Here is a 24,698-nt window from a genome sequence, read left to right as displayed (position 1 = left end):
AGAGATCATGTGTGGAGATGGGACAAAGTTCCAAAAGGATAACCATCAATGCAGCCTTCCACCGATCTGGGCTTTATGGCAGAGTGGCTAGATGGAAGCCTCTCCTCAGTGCAAAACACATGAAATCCTTCTTGGAGTTTGCAAAAAAACACCAAGATCTCTCAGCAGGCTTTCATATATTTTGCACTGAGCAGAGGCTTCCATCTCACCACATAAAGCCCAGATAGGTGGAGAGTTGCAGCGATGGTTGTTCTTCTAGAACTTGATCCCATCTCCACACAGGATCTAAATACTTAAGTACATGTGATATTTCAGGCTTTTCTTTTTAATAAATTCACAGACAATTCTAAAATGCTGTTTTCACTTTGTCATTATGGGGTACTGAGTGTAGATTATTGTGGGAAAAAAATGAATTTAAACAACAGTACTAATAACAAACTAATAAATCAAGATACAAATTACCTACTGCCCTCACAGATTAAACATTAGTATATATACATAGCAAATATATTAAGTCTTACCTCAGTGATAGCCGCAGACAAATCAATCAGAGTCGTTATATTCTGTGTGTTTTATAAACCCATCAAATCTTATGTAAGCAACTTGTGAGAACTTCCACAGCAGACTAGTTATTCCAGTACAGCCTGTATGGATTTTCTCATACCAGTGTTCTTGTACTATGTTTGTTGATTTAATTTAAAGGAAGGGGACTATAAATTGACAAACTACCTATAAAGCAATCAATCAATCTCAACACTTATTCATCATCCTAGGATGAGAAAGATTCAGTATGTGTTGAAAAAGGAACTGTGAATCATACAGAATTGCTAAATGATTAGACCATTTTCCATTGTTACATAATTTGTTAGATGAATTCAAAAGTAGTTGTATGTGTCAACCATACAAAAATGTTTTTATTTTAATTTAAAGCTGAACTCTGGGGGGGGGGGGGGGAAACTTTATAAAGTGGACTTATATTCTTTGTGGCTACTGAGCAATATATTTAAACACCAAATGCCTTTGCAATCCCAGTTATCACATTATAAAAGTAGCAGTGATATCATCACTGTGCTGTATATAGCCTGTGCAGAGCCAAGCTGTGGGTGGGACCCAGAATGCTCCACCCACTACAGGCTGCCTGCAGAAATCTACAGGAAGGGGCGGATACAAGACCAGTCACACAGCACAAGAAGAGGGAGCAGCAGTGACTGGTCTTGTACAGAAGTAGAGGAAATATACAAAGCAGTATTCAAGAAAGAATACATGTGCCTCTTGTATTTACACAAAATTTGCTTATCCTGGAGTTCAGCTTTAACCTTTGAAAGTTGAAAGTGACCCTGTAATCTCTGAAAAAAAATAAACTGTATCTGATGCTTTTGAAAGAATGAAAGCAAACCTTCACCCTAAATTAGCATTAATTTTCCCCTGCCTCCTACTGCTACCTGCCTCCCTCAAATTTGAATAATTGTTTTTCTTACTTAACAGATATTGACCCATAGCAGAAGATTTGACCCATTGTCTGCAAGTAATATTATCAACATATGAGGGTTACCCCTCCATCTTTTGCGAACTTCGTGGAGCTGGTGCGCCCATAAAGTGATTCTAAAGGCTCTCATATTTGTTTAAAAAAAAAAAACTTAATTGCTATGTGTAGTGGTTTTGCACAGAGCAGCCCGGATCCTCCTCGTCTCGGGTCCCCAGCCAGTGCTCCTGATCCCTTCCTCCTGTCGGGTGCCCCACAGCAAGCAGCTTGCTATGGGGGCACCCGCTGCTCTGTGTGTCCATTCACACACATACAATATATTGGATAAAGATAATGAGCATTTATAAGAGCGTACAATGGAGTTTTTACTATTATATCATTTGTTTAATATTTAATATGCTGTATGTTCAATAAAACTTAAATATTTTGTGATACAGCAGCTTTCCTTTCCATGTTCTGTATATAAAAATTGTTCTTACAATTAGGGTGGATTGTTGAGCCCATATTTTCAGATTATATGTGTAGATGGTTTGGTTATGTGTACCAGGGGCTTCACAACAGCAGTTCTACAAAGCACTTTTCTAGGGCCTAAGGAGAAATCTTTTTCTTTTCCCCAGTGATAGAGAGTAATACTTTCCTGTCCCACTGCCTGTGCCCTTGATCTTTATTTCTGCCAAAAAAAAAATCTTCATTCAACACACATTTAAGCAACTACTATGTTGCTTATAAGCCACTTATATGGCTTTAGAACATTGGTCTCCAAACTGTGGCCTGTGAGCCAAATGCAGCCCTTTGCTTGCCTGTATGTGGCCCTTGGGGCACTGTTCCTCCCACTGACACAAGGCACTATTCCTCCCACAGACACCAATGATGGAGCCCTACTTCTTCCACTGTCATCAATGATGGGTCATCTTTCCTTCCATTGACACCAATGACAGGGCACTATTCCTCCTATTGGCACCAGCAATGAGGCATGGATTCTCCTGTCAACACCAACACCTCCTACTGATGGGGCACTAAATCTCCCACTGACACCAATGATGGAGCACTATTCCTCCCACGAATACCAATGATAGGGCACCATTCCTCATACCAACACCAATGAAAGGGCACCATTCCTCCCACCGACACCAATGATAGAGCACCATTCCTCCCACTGACGCCAACGCTAGGGCACTGAATCTCCCACTAATACCAATGATGGAGCACTATTCCTCCCACTGACACCAATGATAGGGCAGCATTCCTCCCACTGACACCAGTGATGGGGCACTGAATCTCCCACTGACACCAATGATGGGGCACTGATACTCCCACTGACACCAATGATAGGGCACTATTCCTCACACTGACAACAGTGATGGGGCACTGAATCTTCCACTGACACCAGTGATGGAGCACTATTCCTCCCACTGACACCAATGATAGGGCACTATTCCTCCTCCTACTGACCACAGGTGATATATACTTTTTTTTTTTTTTTAACTCTCACTGACAACCAAGCTTGAGACATTGTCTACTCCCACTGATACTAAGGCACTGTCTACTCCAAATGGCCACAGTCTGGCCTTCCTAAAGTCTGATGGACAGTAAACTGGCCCGATGTTTAGAACATCCTGTGCTGCATATAGGACGCAGGTAAATGGCAATTTTTAATCCCACTACCATGTCATATACAAAACATTAATTCAAATATAAGACAGCTCAGCAAGAACTCATGATATAAAGCAATGTGCAGAATTTATACTATATTTTCATGTATGTACTCTACGTTTAAAGGTAACGTGTATATGAGTCACATAGGTCTTGGTAATAACGTTGTCATCATAGTAATGTCAATCATTTCTATAAAGGAACACAACAACTATGATTAATGGTGCGCATAACAGGACTCATTTGACAGGAATGTATTTAAAACAGGTAATTAACTACTATATTTATTACCTCAGGACGTATACTAGGAAAACAAATGCTAAAGGAAATGTCACAGTACATTCAATTAATACCTTTGCAGTAACGTCTCAAAACAAATCCTTCACAAGGACGGCAATTTACTTAAGAACTAATGGAGCTCTAGGTAGATATAAAGAATACAAATTAGTACAGTAGTGAAAAAATAAAATGAATACCTTAATGTGTTCATATTAGATCCCTGTAACCCTTGTCTGTGTGCTGCAGGTCCTTTTTTGCCTAACAAGCAAAAAGCAGACAACACTGCTGTTACTATAAGATCTCCATTCTTAAAGAAGAACTCGGGATAGCCAACAAAAAAAAAAATCACCCATTAGTACACCACCCTAAACAAAACACTAAACAGTTAATACATTGTGAAATTCCTTATCATTGAAGAGAAAAGTCTAATTGAATTTTCAGGAAGTCATCTCTGCAATTAAAAAAATACCAGCATCTGCTCTGCCAAGGAGGAAGTGTAACAGCCAAGATTACATCATATCCTCTCCTCTCAGGAAACTACAGTTCCCATCAACCTTTGAGAATTGTAGAGAATGTGCGGGAGTACACTAGGCCTGTACATGTTGAATGTGTACTCGCCCAATTCAACAGAAAACACGCCCACACCTTCCCTAACTGCCACTGCTATCCTCACATGTCATCACTCACCCAGCAGTCACAACAGAGTAGGAACTAATTGCCCTTACATTCTGTTTTCAATCCCAGAATAAATATGGTCACATGCCCAGAATTAGATTGTTTATCCACTGTTGTCTGCTGGAATTAAATATTAGAATTCTTCTTCCTATTTTTCTAACAGCCGCCGTTGCTTGTATGCTTCCATGTGATAATATTCCTCCTGGCCACAATACAACAGTAGCAAAGCACTGGGACATAAGGCTCCATTCACACTAGGGCATTTCAAACCTCAGGCAGAATCACCGTGAATCTGCCCACGATTTGAAAATGCACTAACGTTCAATCGCGTGTTCAGGTACCATTCATGTTAATGGCACCTGAAAACGCGGAGTGTTTTTGCTGCAATTTCGGCCCGGTTTTCTACGTGACAAATGCATTTTGCCACGATTTTACTTGCAATTTTCCGCCGTTTTTATTCATGATTTTGCACCACTTTTACTGAGTTCTAATTTAACATCCTTGTTGCTTACCTATTTCCGACATTATTACTCTGAGTCACTGACATAGAATGATCATGCAACAACATAAGTCAGAACTCCAAACTGGCATACTCTTTGCAGGTTGATTTAGAGTTTAGACCAGCCTTTTTCAACCAGAGTGCCTTCTGAGTTCTTCAGGGGTACCCTGATAAAACATCTAAACATTGCCCAAAAAAACTGCTATAGGGCAAAGGTAAAGTGGTTAATCTGGGGTTGGGAAGTGTTAATATGCACTAGCAGATTTAGATACACTAACATATTTAAGTGGAACTCTAACACTTTATAAGCAGTTACAGCAAACAGCGTTTTTTTCCTTTTTGGGATAAAGGTTTTACATAAATAAATAAGCAGCACCCCTTTCGGTTTTAAATGTCCTAACCCTCTGATTGCTACATCAGCAGAACAGCTTGTTTTGTTAAAAAACAACAGATTTACTGGCATCAATTGAAAATAAAGGAAGGAAAGCCTTAAACAGAAAACTAATGCAACTTACATCCTCAGGGGGCAGCTGTCACTTCCTTATTCTTGCAGTTGTCCCCTAATGATGCCCATGTGCCACAGCAGGTCATCAGGGTCTGCAGGAAACAAGTGGAGATAGCCGGCCCCCTGATGACGCATTGCGGTGCATGTGCATAATTGCCCCAAAGCCTTCTGGTATGACAGGAAATCCTAGGAAGCTGAAAGCAGCTGGGGGACCTAGGCATGAAATCAGTAAATATGGGACAGCTTACTGAAAAAGGTATTTGCAAGGAGAAAAAAAAAAAAGTTGTGATTGTGTGAAAAGGCAGGGGGAGTAATAATTTATTGGACATTGGACAAGGAGAGTGAAAGTCTTCTTTAAACTAGTTGTAAACCCTTACATATAGCCAGTGAAATGCCTGGCTTCAGAGAGGCCACAGAGGTTACAAATCCTGCTACATAAATTGTACCTGTTTATCTACAGTCTTCTCTTTTTTACATCTGTTCAAAGTTCAGAATTTATACAGAATGTCTGATATTCCAGGAAGAAGGTGGGGGGTTAGCTAAAGTTTCACCGAAGGAAAGCTCTGCAAGCTGATTGGAGGGAAGGGACACCCCCCCCCCTTCAGACAGCATGCAGGAACAGAGCTGAGCCTGTCCATCACAGGCTGTGTATTGGAGCTCCCACTCCTGTCACTTTTTTATTTCTTGGTGTCATGAAAACTTGTCAGAAGTTATTCATACATATAGCAGAGGAATGAAGCAGCAGAGAGAAATGACACTTAGTGCTTTGGATTGAGACAAGTACACACTATAGAGGGATATGATTTGTACATATTTCTGGTCTGAGGATTACAACCACTTTAACCGCTTTCACACCGCCCTATAGCAGAAATACTGCTACAGGGGACAGGGCTGCACAAAACCACACACACTATATATGGGTGTGTGTTGTGTGTGTGTGATTATGCAGTTCCTTCCGGGTAGGGGCCCCACGCGCATGTCGCCCTACCTGCTCCACCATTGGTGGACTCAGCTGTCGATCACTGGGTCAAGGCCGGTGATTCCCTGCCGGCACCCAGCGATCGCCGAGTATCACTGATGGGAGAGAGACCTGTATGTAAAAGATACAGATCTCTCCCCTATCAACTCCTGCACATTGCTTTGTATTGCTGTGATGACAGTTAGTCAATTCCCCCCCCAGTGTCAGAATGCCCGCCGCAGTTCCGCAAAAAGTAGCTGATCGCTGCCATTACTAGTATAAAAAAAATTCCAGTATCTACAGTTGTGGCCAAAATTATTCAACCCCCAATGCTGTAAAGGGGTTTAGGGACTATAGTGTACATTTGGAATTGTATTCAGAATCAAATCCTACAAGGACGTTGTAACTACCCAAATAAAACTAAAATGACATCAATTGTTTATGTAATACAGTAGTAAATGGTTCTTATGTGGTTTCTTCATTGCCACAATTATTCAACCCCTTAAAGACTACCACTCTGAAGAACAGAGGTTCATACAGGTGCTTTCCATCAGGTATTGAAAACACCTGTGGATGTCACCGAGCAGCAATCAAGCATAATAAGCACCAATTAGGCAGCTTTAAAATGACTGTGATACTCAGCTCCTTCTAGACATTTACTGGTGTGGTTACAAACATGGTGAAGGCAAGAGAATGGTCCAGGAAGACAAGAGAAGAGGTGATTTCTCTTCACAGGAAGGGCAATGGCTATAAGAAGATTGCAAAGATGTTAAACATACCAAGAGACACCTTAGGAAGCATCATTCGCAAATTCAAGGCAAAGGGCACTGTTGAAACGCTACCTGGTCGTGGCAGAAAGAAGATGCTGACTTCGACTGCTGTGCGCTACCTGAAGCGTAGAGTGGAGAGAAGTCCCCGTGTGACTGCTGAGGAACTGAGAAAAGATTTGTCAGATGTGGGTACAGAAGTTTCAGCCCAGACAATAAGACGCACACTGCGTAATGAAGGCCTCCGTGCCAGAACTCCCAGGCGTACCCCCTTGCTGTCTCCAAAGAATAAGAAGAGTCGACTGCAGTATGCCAAAAGCCATGTGGACAAACCACAAAAGTTGTGGGATAGTGTTCTGTGGACTGATGAAACAAAATTAGAACTGTTTGGGCCCATGGATCAACGCTATGTTTGGAGGAGGAAGAACAAGGCCTATGATGAAAAGAACACCTTGCCTACTGTGAAGCATGGTGGAGGGTCAATCATGCTTTGGGGCTGTTTTGCTTCTGCAGGTACAGGGAAGCTTCAGCGTGTGCAAGGTACCATGAATTCTCTTCAGTACCAGGAGATATTGGATGGAAACGTGATGCAGTCCGTCACACACCTGAGGCTTGGGAGACGTTGGACCTTTCAACAGGACAATGATCCCAAGCATACCTCCAAGTCCACTAGAGCATGGTTGCAGAGGAAAGGCTGGAACATTTTGGAGTGGCCATCGCAGTCACCAGACTTAAATCCGATTGAGAACCTCTGGTGGGACTTAAAGAAAGCAGTTGCAGTGCGCAAGCCTAAGAATGTGACTGAACTGGAGGCCTTTGCCCATGAAGAATGGGCGAAGATACCCGTAGATCGCTGCAAGACACTTGTGTCAAGCTATGCTTCACGTTTAAAAGCTGTTATAACTGTAAAAGGATGCTGTACTAAGTACTAAGATTGAATGTCACTTGGGGGTTGAATAAAACTGATAATGCTGTGAGCACAGAAAAGACATTTGTGGTTATTTCATTATAACTGTTATGTTATATTTGTCTGACCTACAAGTGCCTCTTTAATGTAAATGTAAGCAAGATGACTGAATGATCAAAAGCAATGTCAAACTGGCCAAAACACTCAATTTCAGTGGGGGTTGAATAATTTTGGCCACAACTGTATACCGCCATTTGTAGATGCTACAACTTTCACATAAACCAATTCATTTACACGTATTGGGATTTTTTTTTAGTGAAGACATGGAGCAGAGTACATTTTGGCCTAAATTTATGACGAAATTTGATTTTTTACATTTTTTTTACTGGACATGTTTAATAGCAAAAAGTCAAAAATATCGTTTTTTTTTCTCAAAGTTCAAGCATTTTTGTTTATAGCGCTGAAAATTGGAAAAAAAAAAACAAAAAACCGCACAGGCGATCAAATACCAACAAAAGAAAGCTCTATTTGTGGGGAAAAAGGACATAAATTTCATTTGGGTGCTGCATTGCATGACTGTGCAATTGTCAGTTAAATTAACACAGCACCGTATCACGAAAAATGGCCTGGTCAGGAAGGGGGGTAAATCCTCTGGAGAGCAAGTGGTTAAAAGGAAAAAACTCTACCTTCTACTCTACTGCTGCATCTTTTAGGCCTCATGTACAGATTTGCAGTGTTCGTGTGTGTTGTGTAAAGGCAGTACATTCATTTTAGCATAGGCTGCCACCTCACCAGAAAACAGATATGCACCTTTTGTACTGGAAATAAAAACAGAGCACAATGGATACTGCAGATTAAACAACTTTATTAAATGTAAAAAGAAACAAATTGCACGTACAATGATGCGATTTGATCAGGGCACATGACCAAGGCATAATATCCACTGGGCCACTCGGTCTCGCCACCAGTTGCTGAACTGATTCGGTCTGTGAAACTGCCAATAGAAGAGCAAGCAAGGCAAGATGGATTCACTGATGTGGACACTGGGAGAACCAGAAGAGAGAAAGATACTAACATCCCAAACTAGTAATGAGAGAGTGGTGTCCTTTTTTTACATGCTGGGATTAGTACAACTACTATTACACCTCCTGGCCATTCACAATATGAAGCCTGGGGCTGTGTGTTCTGAGTGGGGTGAAAGTATAGCGGGAGCTGTACTAGTCCTGGCACATAAACAAATTTGCCCGATATAGAATAAAGCCAACATGGTGGGCTTTTGTGGCAACGCAATGTATACTTGCTTTAACCCAATGTGATCTGGGGGATGCTAAGTTCTGGTGGCAGATGCGTTTTCCAAGTGAGTTCATGTCAGTTTGTCCTTTATTCAAGGGCCTGGTAGCCCACGTTTATTAAAGGAGAATATAGACAAAGATTTTTTTGGCTAAACTTCTCCTATGGATCACAGAAGTGCAGTTCAAGCTACACTCCTATGACCCGTTTTCAGCCGACAGCAGGCTAAAGCTCACTGTCGACTGATGTCACAGAGCCAGTCCAGGCTTTGAAAAGATCCTGACCATATGGTCGGGATCCACCCAGAAGTCTGGATGGGTACCTGGCTCTGCCTCTCAGCTGTGCCGCTAGAATGAGCCAGCAGCTCCCGTCTCCTCCCCAGCACAGCCCTCCAGTGAGCGCTGGAGGGACAGAGCAGAGAGCCAGTGACTGACAGTCACTGCTCTCTGCTAAGAGTGGACTGGGAGAACTGAGTGATCAGCGGTGATTTATCACTCAGTTCTCAATGTAGAATCAGGGGGGGACAGATGCAGCATTAGATCAATGCTGCATCCACCTAGGTGAGTATAATGGGTTTTGTTTTATAAATCCCATATTTCTCTTTTGAAAGGTAAAAAATAAACCAAAAGTCCAATATAAGACGATTGCCCATAGAGGGGTTCTTCTCCAGCAAAATATAAATAATGACAGTAACAAAAATGCCAAGCCACCTGGCTACATATTGGCAGCATGACTGCTACTCACCTAGCCTCAGTTAGCAGCACCCCACTGCACGGGCCTACTCCTTGTCTCAATAGGGCCCTCCAGACCCCCTGGGTTCACTATCTCAGAGACCTACAGCCTTCCTAGACCCTCTAACCACATCAGTTTTCTCAACCTCCAAGACCTCTTGGTCTCACAGGTCCGTGTAACTGTCCCGGTTTTCCCAGTCTTTTGGCCAAAAGTCCCCCACACAGGGTTGGAGATTTCTTCTCTCCCAAGGCAATTTAAAATCTCCAAACTATGGAAACCCATCAGGAAATACAAAAATCCAGAGTAAGCTACAAAAGCAGTTTTCGCAGATCAAAATTAACACTCCTTAGTTATGCACTCAGCAAACGTGCAAACCCAATGTCCTTTTCCTGACCATTTTCACAGCGGCAGAGCCTCGCAATGTCACACCGGGTACAATTATTGTGCTGGGAGTTGGGCATCAACTACAACCCAAATATTTTGTTTATTTTGGACAGAGTGGGAATCAGTTAAAAATTTTTATCTGTGACCTCAATAGGAACAGTTCTCCCTACTTCCCTTCCCTGAGATATCTGCAAAAAAAATTGGGGGAGGTAGTTTGTCACCAGGACAGGAAGAAACGGGCAGCAACAACAACACAGTCAGAAGTTCTAACCCTTCCTTATTTCACCTAAAAAATAGTTTTTTGTCCAGACGGGAATTTAAGGCGAATCTCCCAACAGAGACAGCGACGACAATAACAAAGGTTCCAATCCTTTCCAAACAATTTTTTTTCCCTGGATTAAGGCTTTAAAAACCAAAATCTTCAAAATTACAAGTGCAAGGCATCTTCAGACAGATCTATTTAAGACAAACTAAATTATGGAAAATTGATAGCGATGAAAAGGTTAACAGATTTTTTTTAACCAACAGAAACCTAATAAATTAATTTGTGTAATTCATTTACAAAAGGTAATTATGTAATATATATATATATATATATATATATATATATATATATATATATTCTTATTATTTGCATTAGGTGCACACTGTGTTACAAATCAACTCCCCACTTACCCTGTTGTCAGTTGACAATGATAAAACATGCCCCTGAATGACACTCCAGAATAAAATGCAATGCACACAAGCCGCCTGTTTTTCTCAGAAGCTGGAACAAAAACCTGTCATACCAGCCATTCTACCTACACACAGAGCAAGAAGCGGACAGCTTGATATGGATACATGCAATACATCAAGTGACCTTGTCATTACATTACCAAACAAAATTCACAACACAAGAATCAAATGTTAACTTTAGTCTCCAAGGACTAGTGAACACCATTGCACACCTATGGTAAAGTGCACAGACCAGGCACTGTTGTGCACTGCAGTGTGTTGTTAAAATGGATCGCTGTGCTTGCATTTTTCCAAGCTGTTTGAAATTCACAACTGCAGTGCATTGCAATGCGTTATAGTACATCCAAACATGCTACAGAAAATGCAACATGCCCTGCTTTTTTTCCAGCATAATATATAGGATTTAAAGTCAACTGCCTTTTTCCTGCAATGGGCAACCAGCAGGTGCCTGTAAGGGCTCATTCACATCATCTATTTGCAGCAAGGCATGTTAAGGGCCCCCCAATCACACATTTGTAGATCAAAGTATGAAAATGCGCAACATTTGAAATCTCAAGTATTTCAATAGTGACTGTTCACATATGCTTGTCACATGTGTCCAGGGCCAATCACTCGCAGGTTATTGCTACATACTGATTACATGCCAGCATCCACAATTAGCTGTGGGAGTCGGCACCCTCCCATTGCTTTCAATGGGGCACCTACCTCAGCCCCCTGCTCGGGCTCTCGCATCTACATGCTGTCAGGCTAATTCGCAAATGTGAATGTGGCCTTAAGTTTAAATATACATGTAAATGCTTGAAATAGTTTTCTAGAATGCTCCTAAAAAAACACCAATAGGCCCCTTTAGATCACTCTGCTTAGGTGTGAATGCCGCCTAAGGGTTCATTCATACTATGTGTGGAGTTCTGGGTTTTTCTGCAGTTGAAAAATGCAGATCTCTGTAATGGCAAACAAACAACTGTTTTCTATGTGCCCTGTTTGCAACACAACAGCGTGCTATGGAAAAAATTTAGCATTTCTGCATTTTTCTGCACTGGAGCTCTCCTGAAATTTTCATCTATTTCTAGGCACTGCAGCTTTGTGACATTTCAATAAAATGAAAAAAAGCCACCTCACCGCCCTTACAGAATGGACACCAGCCCACACAGGTAAACTACTTTCTGCGCAGGCTGGAGTGAAGGAGCCCCAAAGGCTTTGGTGTGAGGCAGGAGGCAGTGCCATTCATACCTGGTGACAGACATGTTTTGAGGGGCAGTACAAAAGTGTGTTTTGGAGCGCTGCCAGTAAATGATGCATGCACTACTTTTTGGAAGTGCACTGCATGTCTATCAGCAGGTGTAATAGGTTACCATTCAGAATGAATAGCACCACATCGCACCAATACACTTAGGGCTTGTTTACAGTTGGGTTAGAGTTCTGAAGAGCAATCCAAGTTGGGCTGCTTTTCAGAGAGTGTTGAAGAGGTGTTACGCCCCTCCTCACTGCCTGTTTTAACCCCTAAATGCCTGCACCATTGTGCTGCATTGTGGCTCAGCCCCATTCACATGAATGTATCACTTTTGGTGGACAGTACTTCCTTCTAAGTGCAACAAGGGGTTCAATTCATACCGTGGTATGTGTACACATTTGTCCACCGCCTTTGCAGCTTAAAGTGGTTGTAAAGGCTCAAGGTTTTCTTCCTTCATGTTTTCTATATAAGAAGGTAAAAAAACTTCTCTGTGCAGCAGCCCCCCCCCCAGAACTCACCTAAGCCCCCTCTGGATCCAGAGATATGCACTGGAGTCTAGGCTATCCTGGGACTCCCTCTCCTCACTGGCTAAGACAGTAGCGGGAGCCATTGGCTCCCGCTGCTGTCAATCATAGCCAGTAAGCCACTAAGAAGAGAGAGAGAGGGTGGGGCCGAGCAGTGGCTCCATGTGTGAATAGACACACAGAGCAGCGGGTGCCCCCATACCAAGCCGATTGCTGTGGGAGCACTGGACAGGAGCGACACCCTAGAAAAGAAGGATCGGGGCTGCTCTGTGCAAAAGTCTTACACACAGCAGGTAAGTATAACATATTTTGTTTTTTAATTTAAGCCTTTAGTATCACTTTAAGGAAAAATGGATGGGGTGTGGGTGTGTAAAACTTCAGCTAAATCACGTTTTTAGCCCCCCCCCAACTGCAAAGGTGAATGAACCCTTCATGTGTGTTACCACAAACAGATGGATCACAAGTTGTTAGAAACCAACTGAAACCTGGCTTTGGAGTCTTTGTTGTGATCTTTACGAATGGGTAAAGTTGGCCATACACATTGATCGTCATATCTATAGAATATCATTCATGATTTATAAAATATGAGGTCAAACCCAAAAAATCAATTCAACCTTAACAGACCAAGCTGCCCAGACAAAGTATCAGTTAGGGCTCATTCACACAAGCTTTGCATTCTGACAACCAATCCGCATTCTGATCACAGGCAGTAAGGAGGAGTTGTATCGCATCCTCATTGCTCGCTTTAAAGGCTATGTTCACCTTTCCTTCCCCTCCCAAATTTCAGCTTCCCAATGTACCAATATACCATTAATCCCTTAGTGACTGAGGATAAAACAAATGTTAATGTTGGAACACAATTTTGAAACTTTGACATTTGTTAGTAAAACTGTACATATCAACACAACTACTTTGTGCATCCAGGTGGATTATACCTTGTTTTATTCAGGACAAATTGGGCTTTCTGTTGGTGGTAAATGGTAATGGATATCTCCTGACTTTTTTTTTTACTATCAAAACGAAATCTGGCCCAAAATAGTAAAAGAAAAAAAAAAAAAGTCATTTTTTTAAATTTAAAACCTTTTCTTATACGTTTCAACCCCTACCCTAATACCCTGACACGTTTCGTCACTTCTGACTTTTTCTCAAGGGATCTTTTTTCTCAAAAGTCGGAAGTGACGAAACGCGTCAGAGTCGGAACGTCAGGACGCATAACCGGAAGGAGCAACGCCGCCATCTTTGTTGTGGGAATTTGTCTGTTTGGACTGATGGAACAGGATGGACGTGTTGTCAATGTAAGCTACTAATAATATTTTACTTGTACACTCCACTAAATCTTGTCCTCTCTGCCTTACGAGGAACGGGGAAGACTCCTTTGGATTGACTCACAAGGGGAAAGTTGTATATTGGATATACTCTTTGGATCCTGGAATGTTGGAAAACGTTTTTTGAGACTGCAAGAGGGTAATGGTATATTATCCTACTAGTGTGGTGGCATGTGTTTGGTGCACTAATCACAGTTGGAGTGTATTTGAGAATTTCACCTGGTTTGAGTGATGATATTTTCAAATACTGTGTATTATCACTAGTCCAGTTGCTGTGGATTGTACCCACTTCACGAGTGGGGGTGTATAGGGGGATCTTCTCTATTCACTTTACTTATTTGTATATGATAGTCACATAGATTTTTTTTTTTTTTCTCACAAGTGTTTTGCATGGTATCACAGAAAATAATTTGAGAGGTAATGCACTATATTTAGTTTATTTTTTTTTAGGTATCTTGGATTTAGAATAACAAATTGAACATCTCATCACGTTTGGAAGATTGAATAGTGTGGACATTGGACGTTTGGACTTTGATTTTGAACTTTATTTGGGACATTTGGTGAATACTCTGAATGATATGTTTGTATTATATTTGTAAATTTGGAAGTAAAGGATGGGTATTAGGGTAGGGGTTGAAGAGTGTAAGAAAAGGTTTTTGATATTGTGCACTTTCAAGGGTGAAAGTTTTACTTTTCTTGGGAGATATACAGAGATTTCAGTTGATATATTTTTTTAAATTTAGCTGTATATTTCTTGCTATTAAAAGTAACTTACCACAAAAGAACAGCCCAAAATTAATTCTCCTGCTTCTGACGATTTCAGCGATACATATATACATACGTGTATATCATTTGTTATTTGTACCCGTAGAAGGGCTTAGAAACAATAATGCACATTTTGCTTTTTTATCCTACCTAAAACAAACTGACAGATACTAATTAAAAAATAAATTTCCTATACAAAATACATTGACCCTGACCTTTGATCGTGACCTTGACCTGAACACAGACCAAACCTAGCTAATTTTTCTTTTTATGATCATTTTATTTTTTTCACATCTTTGTTTGATTACACCTTTCTCCCCTGCAAGGAGAGAAAGATACAATGCATCTTTCACTCTATTCAGAAGAGAAAGATAACACATGGGTGGACTGCACAGTGACTGATCACCGTGATAGCCAATCAGAGGCTAGCACAGCGATAAGGAGGCCAGGAACTGATAGTTGGTGAGAGCCCTGTCATAGCCCTCCCAGCGCAAAGACAAGTACTGAAATATGCAGCTTCATGGATAAAACCTACTTCTGTGAGGCCGCAAATCAGCAGGAAGGGGTTAATGTATCTCTGCTGCAGGAAAGATAAAGCTTTATATTCTTGGACAGGCATTACCTCCAGTGTCTCCTATAAAAAAAATTCCTCCATTAATTCCTGGTATCTATCCTGGTATCTAGGATGGGAAAGCCACTAGTCTGCTTACACACTGATTTGCTACGCTAAAACACACCTTTCCAGCGCAACAAAAGTGCATTAAAACTATTCACACCACTGTGATTTCATTGCGGTGGGTTTTGAAGTCTTGCATGTTGCATCTTTAGTGTGAATTAAAAACCCCACCAAAAATGCAGCTCCCCAATGAAATGAATGGAAAACACGGGAAAAATGCATCTAAAATGCATCGCTTTTGCGCCTTTGGTGTAATCATATGTGCAATTTCACAGGTGCAGGGAACCAGAAAATGCACCAGAAACGCATCACAAAAGCATATGCAATTTTTACCGCATTTTTTTACAGAGCAGTGTGAAAGCAGCCTAATGCAGGCCACACATGGGTAGAATTCTGAATGAATTTTCTTTAGAAAATCTGACGTTTTGTAATCCGATGTTGCCACCATTGATTTCTAAATTCAACCAAGCCTTCAGTTTCACCTGATGTTGCTACAGAAAAGAATTTTTGTGGCCAGGAATCTTTTTTTCCTTCCAGGTCACAGCTCTCACTCATTTCTTTTTCGATTATATTTCTCGCACCACTCTCCCATCATTGATTATAAATTTCTTCGTTTTTTTTTTTTTTTTTAATTTCCAACATACACAATCATTGAAATTTGATGGCAGCACGAAAATCGGCTGATGCTGCAGCCCACTAATGGTGTGAAACTCAAAAGAAAATTCTTAGTTATGATTTTCGAAAGAAAATTCTTTCGGAATTTGACCCATGTATGGCCTGCATTAGACTCACGAAGTAGTTCAACAGCTGACCTCATTAAAACACCCCCTGAACCTGTCCTCCAGGAGATTGCTCCCATCCATCTCTATAATTCTATGCTTCTCCAATACAGCCAATGTCAGTGAGCACTGTTCTTCTATACACAGCTAGTGATTGTACTGATCGATCATTTTGTATATTACTTTCATCTTGCATAGATTGTTCATTTGGCGAGTGTGAAAGAGCTAAGCAATCACATAACAGCCAATATGGAGCAGAGCTGTAGTATTGAAAACAGTAGAAGCTGTAAAGCTTATCATACAATTGTACAATCCCCTTTGGATCTACCATCATCTATATAATGCAAGGGCCTCCCTGATTTGATACTGAGTGATTGGATAGATAGGCGTGTCTTCCTATGATATGGTTTTGCTAATATAAAGGAGACTGTACAATCAAATTGTATAGTGTATGGCCACCTTTATACACATAAAATTAACTAGTTGCGCTTTTAGCGCCATTAATTGTTTATGGCTTACAAAACGCACATTTTGTTGAGTGCAAAAATGCGCAACAAACGCTTGGTTCAAAATGCCACATGAGCTACTTTGCAGCCTTTGCTGCACATAGGGCAGCCCACTGACATCATAGGTGACATAGGAAAAATGCACCAAAAAACATGTGAATGGGGCCTGAAAATGAAATTGGTGTGTCTACACCCCCCCCCATCCTCACTGAGTTGGATAACAAGAACAATGTCTACTGAACGTCTCCATAATGCAGGCCATAGACGAATCGTTTATCCGCACGAAAAATTGGCCAACGTTCACGCTGTTAGTGGGGCCCGCCCGTCGGCCATTTTTCGTGGATCGTCTCGTTTACTTTTATTGGTCATGCTGGAAAATCCACGAAAGACGATGGTGGCAGCATCGGCGGCGACCGATTTTTTTTCATTTATCGGCTGACAATTCGGCCGATCAATGGCCTGTCTATGGCCTGCCTAAAACTGGACATACATTATGCAATCTGATTGTGCAATCTATGTACAATTTCCTTTAGATTTACTAAAACCCACCTGAACAATCCATTCAATTTGTACCAAATCTGGCAGTCCCTCGCACTACATAGTTGATGGTACATCTAAGTTTAGGTTCACAACTATGCAGGATTTGTTTGAGGCGTTTTTGCTGCATTTTTGGTGGTTTTCTAATTTTTTTCTTGTTGCTAGGCAGATTTTAAACGCAAAACGCATTAAAAATGCAGCAAAAACGCAATACATGCTTTTCTGCAGCATTCCCATTGAAGTCTATAGAACCAAAAACGTAACGTTTTGCGGTAAAAAAAAGTCACTGACTCCTTCCAAAAAACGAACCGGGTGAAAACGCGGAGATGTGAATAGGAAATCATGTTAAATGGACTGTACTGCGTTTCTGTAAAACACTGCAGAAAAAACGCTTAGGTGTAACAGAGATTGTACAATCAGATCGTATCGTGTATGGCCACCTTAATACCAGGTTCACATATGTACATAAAAGTGTATGACACTTGAAATCGCACCTGAACCAGACTGAAAATTGTACCTCTTTTTAAAAACACACTGCAACCGGCCCGCACACATGTGAACCGGCTCCATAGAAAGCCGGTTTGGTTCACAAGTCGTGCGAATCGTATGCGGTTCAAAACACATCCAATTCTCATACAGGGGAAACTCGAAAAATTAGAATATCGTGCAAAAGTTCATTTATTTCAGTAATGCAACTTAAAAGGTGAAACTAATATATGAGATAGACTCATTACATGCAAAGCAAGATAGTTCAAGCTGTGATTTGTCATAATTGTGATGATTATGGCTTACAGCTCATGAAAACCCCAAATCCACAATCTCAGAAAATTAGAATATTACATGCAATCAATAAAACAAGGATTGTACATAGAACAATATCGGACCTCTGAAAAGTATAAGCATGCATATGTACTCAGTACTTGGTTTGGGCCCCGTTTGCAGCAATTACTGCCTCAATGCAGCATGGCATGGAAGCTATCAGCCTGTGGCACTGCTGAGGTGTTATGGAAGACCAGGATGCTTCAATAGTGGCCTTCAGCTCTTCTGCATTGTTCCGTCTCATGTCTCTCATCTTTCTCTTGGCAATGCCCCATACATTCTCTACGGGGTTCAGGTCAGGCGAGTTTGCTGGCCAATCAAGCACAGTAATCCTACGGTCATTGAACCAGGTTTTGGTGCTTTTGGCAGTGTGGGCAGGTGCCAAGTCTTGCTGGAAAATGAAGTCAGCAACCCCATAAAGCTCCTCTGGGGAAGGAAGCATGAAGTGCTCCAAAATCTCCTGGTAGACGGCTGCGTTGACCCTGGACTTAATGAAGCACAGTGGACCAACACCAGCAGATGACATGGCTCCCCAAATCAACACAGACTGTGGAAACTTCACACTGGACTTCAAGCATCTTGCAGTGTGTGCCTCGCCATTCTTCCTCCATACTCTGGTTCCTTGGTTTCCAAATGAGATGCAAAAGTTGCTCTTATCAGAAAAGAGGACTTTGGACCACTGAGCAGCAGACCAGGTCTGTTTTTCTTTAGCCCAGGTAAGACGCTTCTGACGTAGTTTGTTGTTCAGGAGCGGCTTGACAAGAGGAATACGACATTTGAAGCCCATGTCCAGGATCCGTCTGTGTGTGGTGGCTCTTGATGTACTGACTCCAGCCTCAGTCCACTCCTTGTGAAAGTCCCCAACACTTTTGAATGGCCTTTTCCTGACAATCCTCTCCAGGCTGCAGTCATCCCTGCTGCTTGTGCACCTTTTTCTTCCACACTTTTCCCTTCCACATAACTTTCTATTAATGTGCTTTGATACAGCACTTTGGGAACATCCAACTTCTTTTGCAATGACCTTTTGAGGCTTTCCCTCCCTATGGAGGGTGTCAATGATGGTTTTCTGCACAACTGTCAGGTCAGCAGTCTTTCCCATGATTGTGATTCCTACTGAATCAGACTGAGAGACCATTTAAAGGCTCAGGAACCCTTTGCAGGTGTTATGGCTTAATTAGCTGATTAGAGTGGGACATTTTGAGCCTAGAATATTGCACCTTTTTACAATATTATAATTTTATGAGATTGTGGATTTGGGGTTTTCAGGAGCTGTAAGCCACAAGTTTTTTTTGTTTAACGCCTTGACGCTGACCGTACGCAAATATGTGGTCTCTCGGCGGCTGGGCCTTTACGCCGAGTGGTCGCATATTTGGGTACCATGTGAAAACACATATGTGCTGAGAGCGCACACCCTGCATTCTCCCAGCACATATGTTGGTGTCTCATGGAAAGGTCCCGATCTCCCCTTGTGATCTGGACCGTTTCCGATCATGTGCCCACTGTGACAACGAATCACGGTGGTCACATGACCCTAAAACCCTGCCCCCCGGCATCTGAAACCCCTTTAGGGCCAGGAGGCGCTGGCATGAAGAGGTTAAATTACAACCTTTAGAATCACTTTAACCTTCTTACTGTTGCTTTACCCCATTTGCAACAGCGCCTCCTGGTGCTTTAAGAGGTTTCAGAAGCCAGGAGGCGGGGCAGGGTTTTACGGTCATGTGACTGCCATGATTTGCTGTCACTGCAGTCACATGATCGAAAAAGATCCCAATCGCAAGGGGAGATCGGGACCTTTCCGTGAGTTATGGACATATGTGCTAGGAGCACACGCACTCTCAGCACATATATATTTTCAAATGGTATGCAAATATGCGGATGCTCGGCATCAAGACCCAGATGCCGAGAGGCCGCATATTTGTGTGCGCTCTGCTTCTAGGGGTTAAGAATCTGACTCTGCCTTTCCAGCTGTCCTCTGCTATGGTGGTTTCAGCTTGACTCAAATGTATGGGCAAAGACAGTGTGACATAAAGTACTGCAACAACAACCATTTTATTCTCCAGGGCCTCTGCTTTCAGAAAATGTATAATCTTTGGGGTTTCTACGTGATTTTCTAGAAAGAAAAATGCAGTTTTTTCCATGAATGTGAGAAGTGTGACCTGGACAGCAGGGGGTTAAGGATGCTTTCTGTTCGGCCCTAGGAAGTGTATGTGGCCCTTCTATCTCCTACTTACCATTTCTATGATCTTGGTCTTCCTCCCAGTCTTCTTCTTCACAGTGAATATATACTGGGCCAGCACCACTCCAGCCACCACAGCACACATGCTGGCACTGGCCACCGCTCCAGCCTTCACTACAGACGACTTGTCCATGCTGACAGAACCCACACTGTCCCCCACAGTCACAGTCTGCCCGGACTCATGAGGAGACAGATAGTCGGGACCTCAGTGACTTGACATGTCTGCACAACACACTGCCGGTTCCCGCTCCTCCCCCCTCCTCCTAGCCATAGTCCTCGTGTGCCTGTTGTCTTAGTAACCGTCCTGTGACCGCTCAAAACAAAAGGGAAAATATAGTCCAAAGGGTTGTGACCGTTTTTCTCTTTGTAGTAAAGAGAATAGAACTCATTCACTGAATGTTTTATAACTGCCATGGCATACATGAGCCAGAAGTGATAGGAAATTTCGAGGAAAGCAATGTCGGCGGCCATTTTGTTGTAGTCTATAGCAGAAAGGAAGAAGCTCCAGCATTGAGGGCTCCTACAGGTGTGGGTGTCAGGCTACAAACTGTATGCACCATGTATTAAAATGGAAGTTTAACAAAGACAATTCTGACATTCCTCACATACATGTAAAAATCATGTGTGCACGTCGGCACAACAAATAATGCCTCAAATTCCTGTGTATACCAGTGCTGCTGACACATGCGTCTCCACACACAAAAGATATGTCGTATAACAGTGCCGCGCATAAATATGACACATAAAAATCAGCCTTTTTTTTTTTTTTTTTTACTAGATAATGACTTAGAACCCCCAAACATATTATTTTTCTGAAAGCAAAGGCCCTGGAAGAAAAAAGGGTGGTTATTATTATTATACAGGATTTATCTGGCGCCAACAGTTTGCTGAGCGCTTTACAATATAAGAGGAGACAATACAGCAACAATACAGTTCAAGAAGGTTAGGAGGGCCCTGCTCCTTGGAGCTTACAATCTAAGATTGTTGCCATTTTTTATGTCATACGATATTTGCACAGCAGTTTATAAAACACAAATTTAAAAAAAAAATTTTTATATGAATTTTAGAGGATACAAACACAATATAATACAAAATATAACATCTAATTGGTAAAATATGATGTTACGCCAAGTGAATAGATACCTAACATGTCATGCTTAAACCACTTGCCCTACAGAGGATTTACCCCTCTTCCTGACCAGGCCATTTTTTGTGTTACGGCATTGCGTTACTTTGACAATTGCGTGGTCATGCAACGCTGTACCCAAATGACATTTGCGTCCTTTTTTCCCACGAATTGAGCTTTCTTTCAGTGGTATTTGATTGCCTGTGCATTCTTTATTTTTTTGTGCTGAAAAATAAAAGGACCAACAAATTTGAGAAAAAAAAACAATATTTTGGACTTTTTGCTATTAAACATGTCCAGTAAAAAAATTAAAAAAATCAAATTTCATCATAAATTTAAGTCAAAATGTATTCTGCAAAATGTCTTTGCTAAAAAAAATCCCAATACATGTAAATCAATTGGTTTACGTGAAAGTTATAGCGTTTACAAATGTGATATATATATATATATATATATATATATATATATATATATATATTGGTATTTTTAAAAAAATGTTTACTAGTAATGGCGGCAAACAGCGACTTATAGCGGGACTGCGGCAGGAATTCTGACACTTGGGGGGAATTGACTTGGTGTCACTGACCTCCCCAGTGACACCAATATAGTGATCAGTGCTAAAAAAAAAAGCACTGACACTGGGCAGGAAGGGGTTAACATGAGGGGCAATCAAAGGGTTAACTGTGTGCTGTTTCACAGTAAGCTGTGTGTGTGTGCTTCACTGTAATCACACTGCTTTGTATGGCTGTGCTGTGCACTGTTAGCTGGCACTGTTAGGCGCACAGTGCCAGTCAGTGCCGTCTATCAGTGCCAGTCAGTGCCGCCTATCAGTGCCATATATGAATGCTGCCTTTCAGTGCCCAACAGTGATGCCTGTCAATGCCCATCAGTGCCACCTACCAGTGCCTCCTCATCAGTGCCCATCACTGCCACCTATCAGTGTCCATCAGTGCAGCCTATCAGTGCAGCCTCATTAGCGCACATCAGTGAAGGAGAAAAATCACTTATTTATTTAATATAATAATAATAATATATTAAATTTTATAACAAAAACTAAGAAAAAAACATTTTTTTTCAAAATTTTCTGTGGTTTTCGGTTTGTTTAAGAAAAAATAAAAAACCCAGAGGTGATTAAATACCTGCAAAATAAAGCTCTATCTGTCACAAAAAAATGCTAAAAATTTCATATGGGTACAGTGTTGCATGACCACGCAATTGTCAAAGTGCAACATTGCCGAAAGCTGGAAATTGGCCTGGGCAGGAAGGGGGTATAAGTGCCCTGTAGGCTAGTGGTTAAACCATTAAATTGATGAGTTTAGTTCTGTTTTAACCTCCCTGGCGGTAATCCTGAGTGTGGATCGAGGTTAACTTTCAGTACCAGAAGCGGTAACCCCGAGCAACACTCGGGATAACACTGCAGTGATCCCTCGAACCTTACCTTGTCCTGCAGTCCCACGATGTCCTCCAGCTGCATCCCCGGCCATGTCCTCCTGCCGATGCCGGCATCTGTCTTTCGGGTTCCGTTCTCTGCAAGCGTCGGGACGTATGGGGGGGGCGAACCGGCGGGAAATTCAAAAATGTTATAATGTGACATACGCACAATACATTGTAATCTATTAGTATTACATTACTGTATCAATCCATTTCACCTCAGATTTGTCCCTAGTGCTTTGTCCAGTGCCCTGCCTGCACTTTGACCGTTCTTTCTGCCTGGAAACCTGAGAATGTCTATGGCATCCAAAAAGCAACCCTGTAGGCTAAAACCGGTTTTGGACCAGCTAGAAGACAGCGACAGTGAATTAGAATCACTGTTAGAATTGAGCGATAGTGATTCGTGGGAAAATTCGTCATCAGACACTGAAAGTGAGGACAGCGACGATTCTGCGACTGAGCTAAATGATGTGCGAACTTGGTGCTCTATTGACTGTGGTACAGATCAGGCAGTGCCCCCCAAAATTCCGATTTACTGGAGCACCTGGTAAGAAATTAGACGTCGAACATGACAACCCCTTGGCATACTTACAATTATTTCTGACCGATGAGGTTACTGAAAAAATTGTTACTGAGACAAACCGGTACCAAGAGCAACAATTGACTACTCTGCATTGGAAGTTTCTAAGAAGCAGAAAGTGGAAACCAGTAACCAAAGATGACATTTGGATCTTTCTGGGCCTAATAATACTTCAGGGAGTGGTGGGGAAACCCCTGCAGAAGTGGTATTGGACAACTAATAAATTACTTGCCACTCCATTCTTTGGCACGGTCATGTCACAGTTCAGATTTTCCCTGATCATTAAATTTTTACACTTTGAAAACAATGAAGAATTTGAAAAACTAAAGAAAATTTGGGAAGTATCTCAAATGATTCTAAAGAATTTCCAACGGAGCTATGTGCCAGAAAGAGATATCAGCATAGATGAAAGTCTAATGGCCTACAAAGGAAGGCTCAGCTGTGTGCAATACATTGCATCAAAGAGCACGATTTGGCATAAAATCCTACATGCTATGCGAATCGTCAACTGGCTATATTTGGAATTCAGTGATATACACTGGAAAAGGAACTAAATTCTATACAAAATATAGCAACTGTGGAATGGCAACATCTTCTGTTCTTTCACTAATTGAGCTATTGCTAAATCAGGGCTATTGCGTAACAACCGACAACTTTTTTATGTCTCCTGCACTTTATGAGTTTCTTCTGCAGAACAAAACCGATGCCTATGGAACCGTTAGGGCTAACTGGCGCAACATGCCGCCAATGTTTGGCAATAAGAAGCTGAAGACTGGAGAAATAGTTGCCTGGCAGTAAAGCAAAATGATGGCACTGCGATGGCGCGACAAGAAAGATGTGTGCCTAATGAGTACGATTCATAATACCTCCACTGTTATGGTGCGCACAAAAGGTGGGAAAGAAATCATGAAGCCTCAAGTAGTGATAGACTACAATAACACCATGGGAGGTGTTGACAGAGCTGACCAAGCAATGACATTCTACCCAGCAATGAGGAAACAGCAAAATAAGTACTACAAGAAGATCTTCAGGCATCTTCTTGAGCAATGCTTGTGGAATGCCTACATTCTGCTAAAAAAAAAGAAAGACAAGCCTGTGATTCATTCGGACTTCATTTAGAAAACTTCCGAACGTATCTTTGTGAATCACCAAACACCATCAATGGCTGTGAACAGAGGTCGTCCTACTGTTGGCGTTGTCAACCTGGAACACCTGACTGGTCGACACTTCGTGGACTACATCCCACCAACCGAGAAAAAGTCAGCACCTACTAGACTGTGTGTGGTTTGTTGCTCG

General features: G+C 41.7%; 1 protein-coding gene across 1 annotated transcript in view; it reads right to left on the bottom strand.

Moving 5' to 3' along the window:
• Window positions 1-20,514, bottom strand: part of NT5C3A (5'-nucleotidase, cytosolic IIIA) — an 81,418-nt gene extending 60,904 nt beyond the window's left edge. The window contains exon 1 of the mRNA XM_089687211.1: window positions 20,261-20,514. Coding sequence (XP_089543337.1) covers window positions 20,261-20,398 — 138 coding nt within the window. The 5' untranslated portion in view covers window positions 20,399-20,514. The remainder of the gene's footprint in view (window positions 1-20,260) is intronic.
• Window positions 20,515-24,698: the final 4,184 nt, after the last annotated feature.

Source organism: Staurois parvus, unplaced genomic scaffold (genome assembly GCF_062004578.1).
Source record: "Staurois parvus isolate SC_StPar_1 unplaced genomic scaffold, SC_StPar_1.0 ptg000020l, whole genome shotgun sequence".
NCBI lineage: Eukaryota > Metazoa > Chordata > Amphibia > Anura > Ranidae > Staurois > Staurois parvus.
Note: the sequence above shows the minus strand (reverse complement) of the source record. Positions and strands in the feature narration are given on the sequence as shown.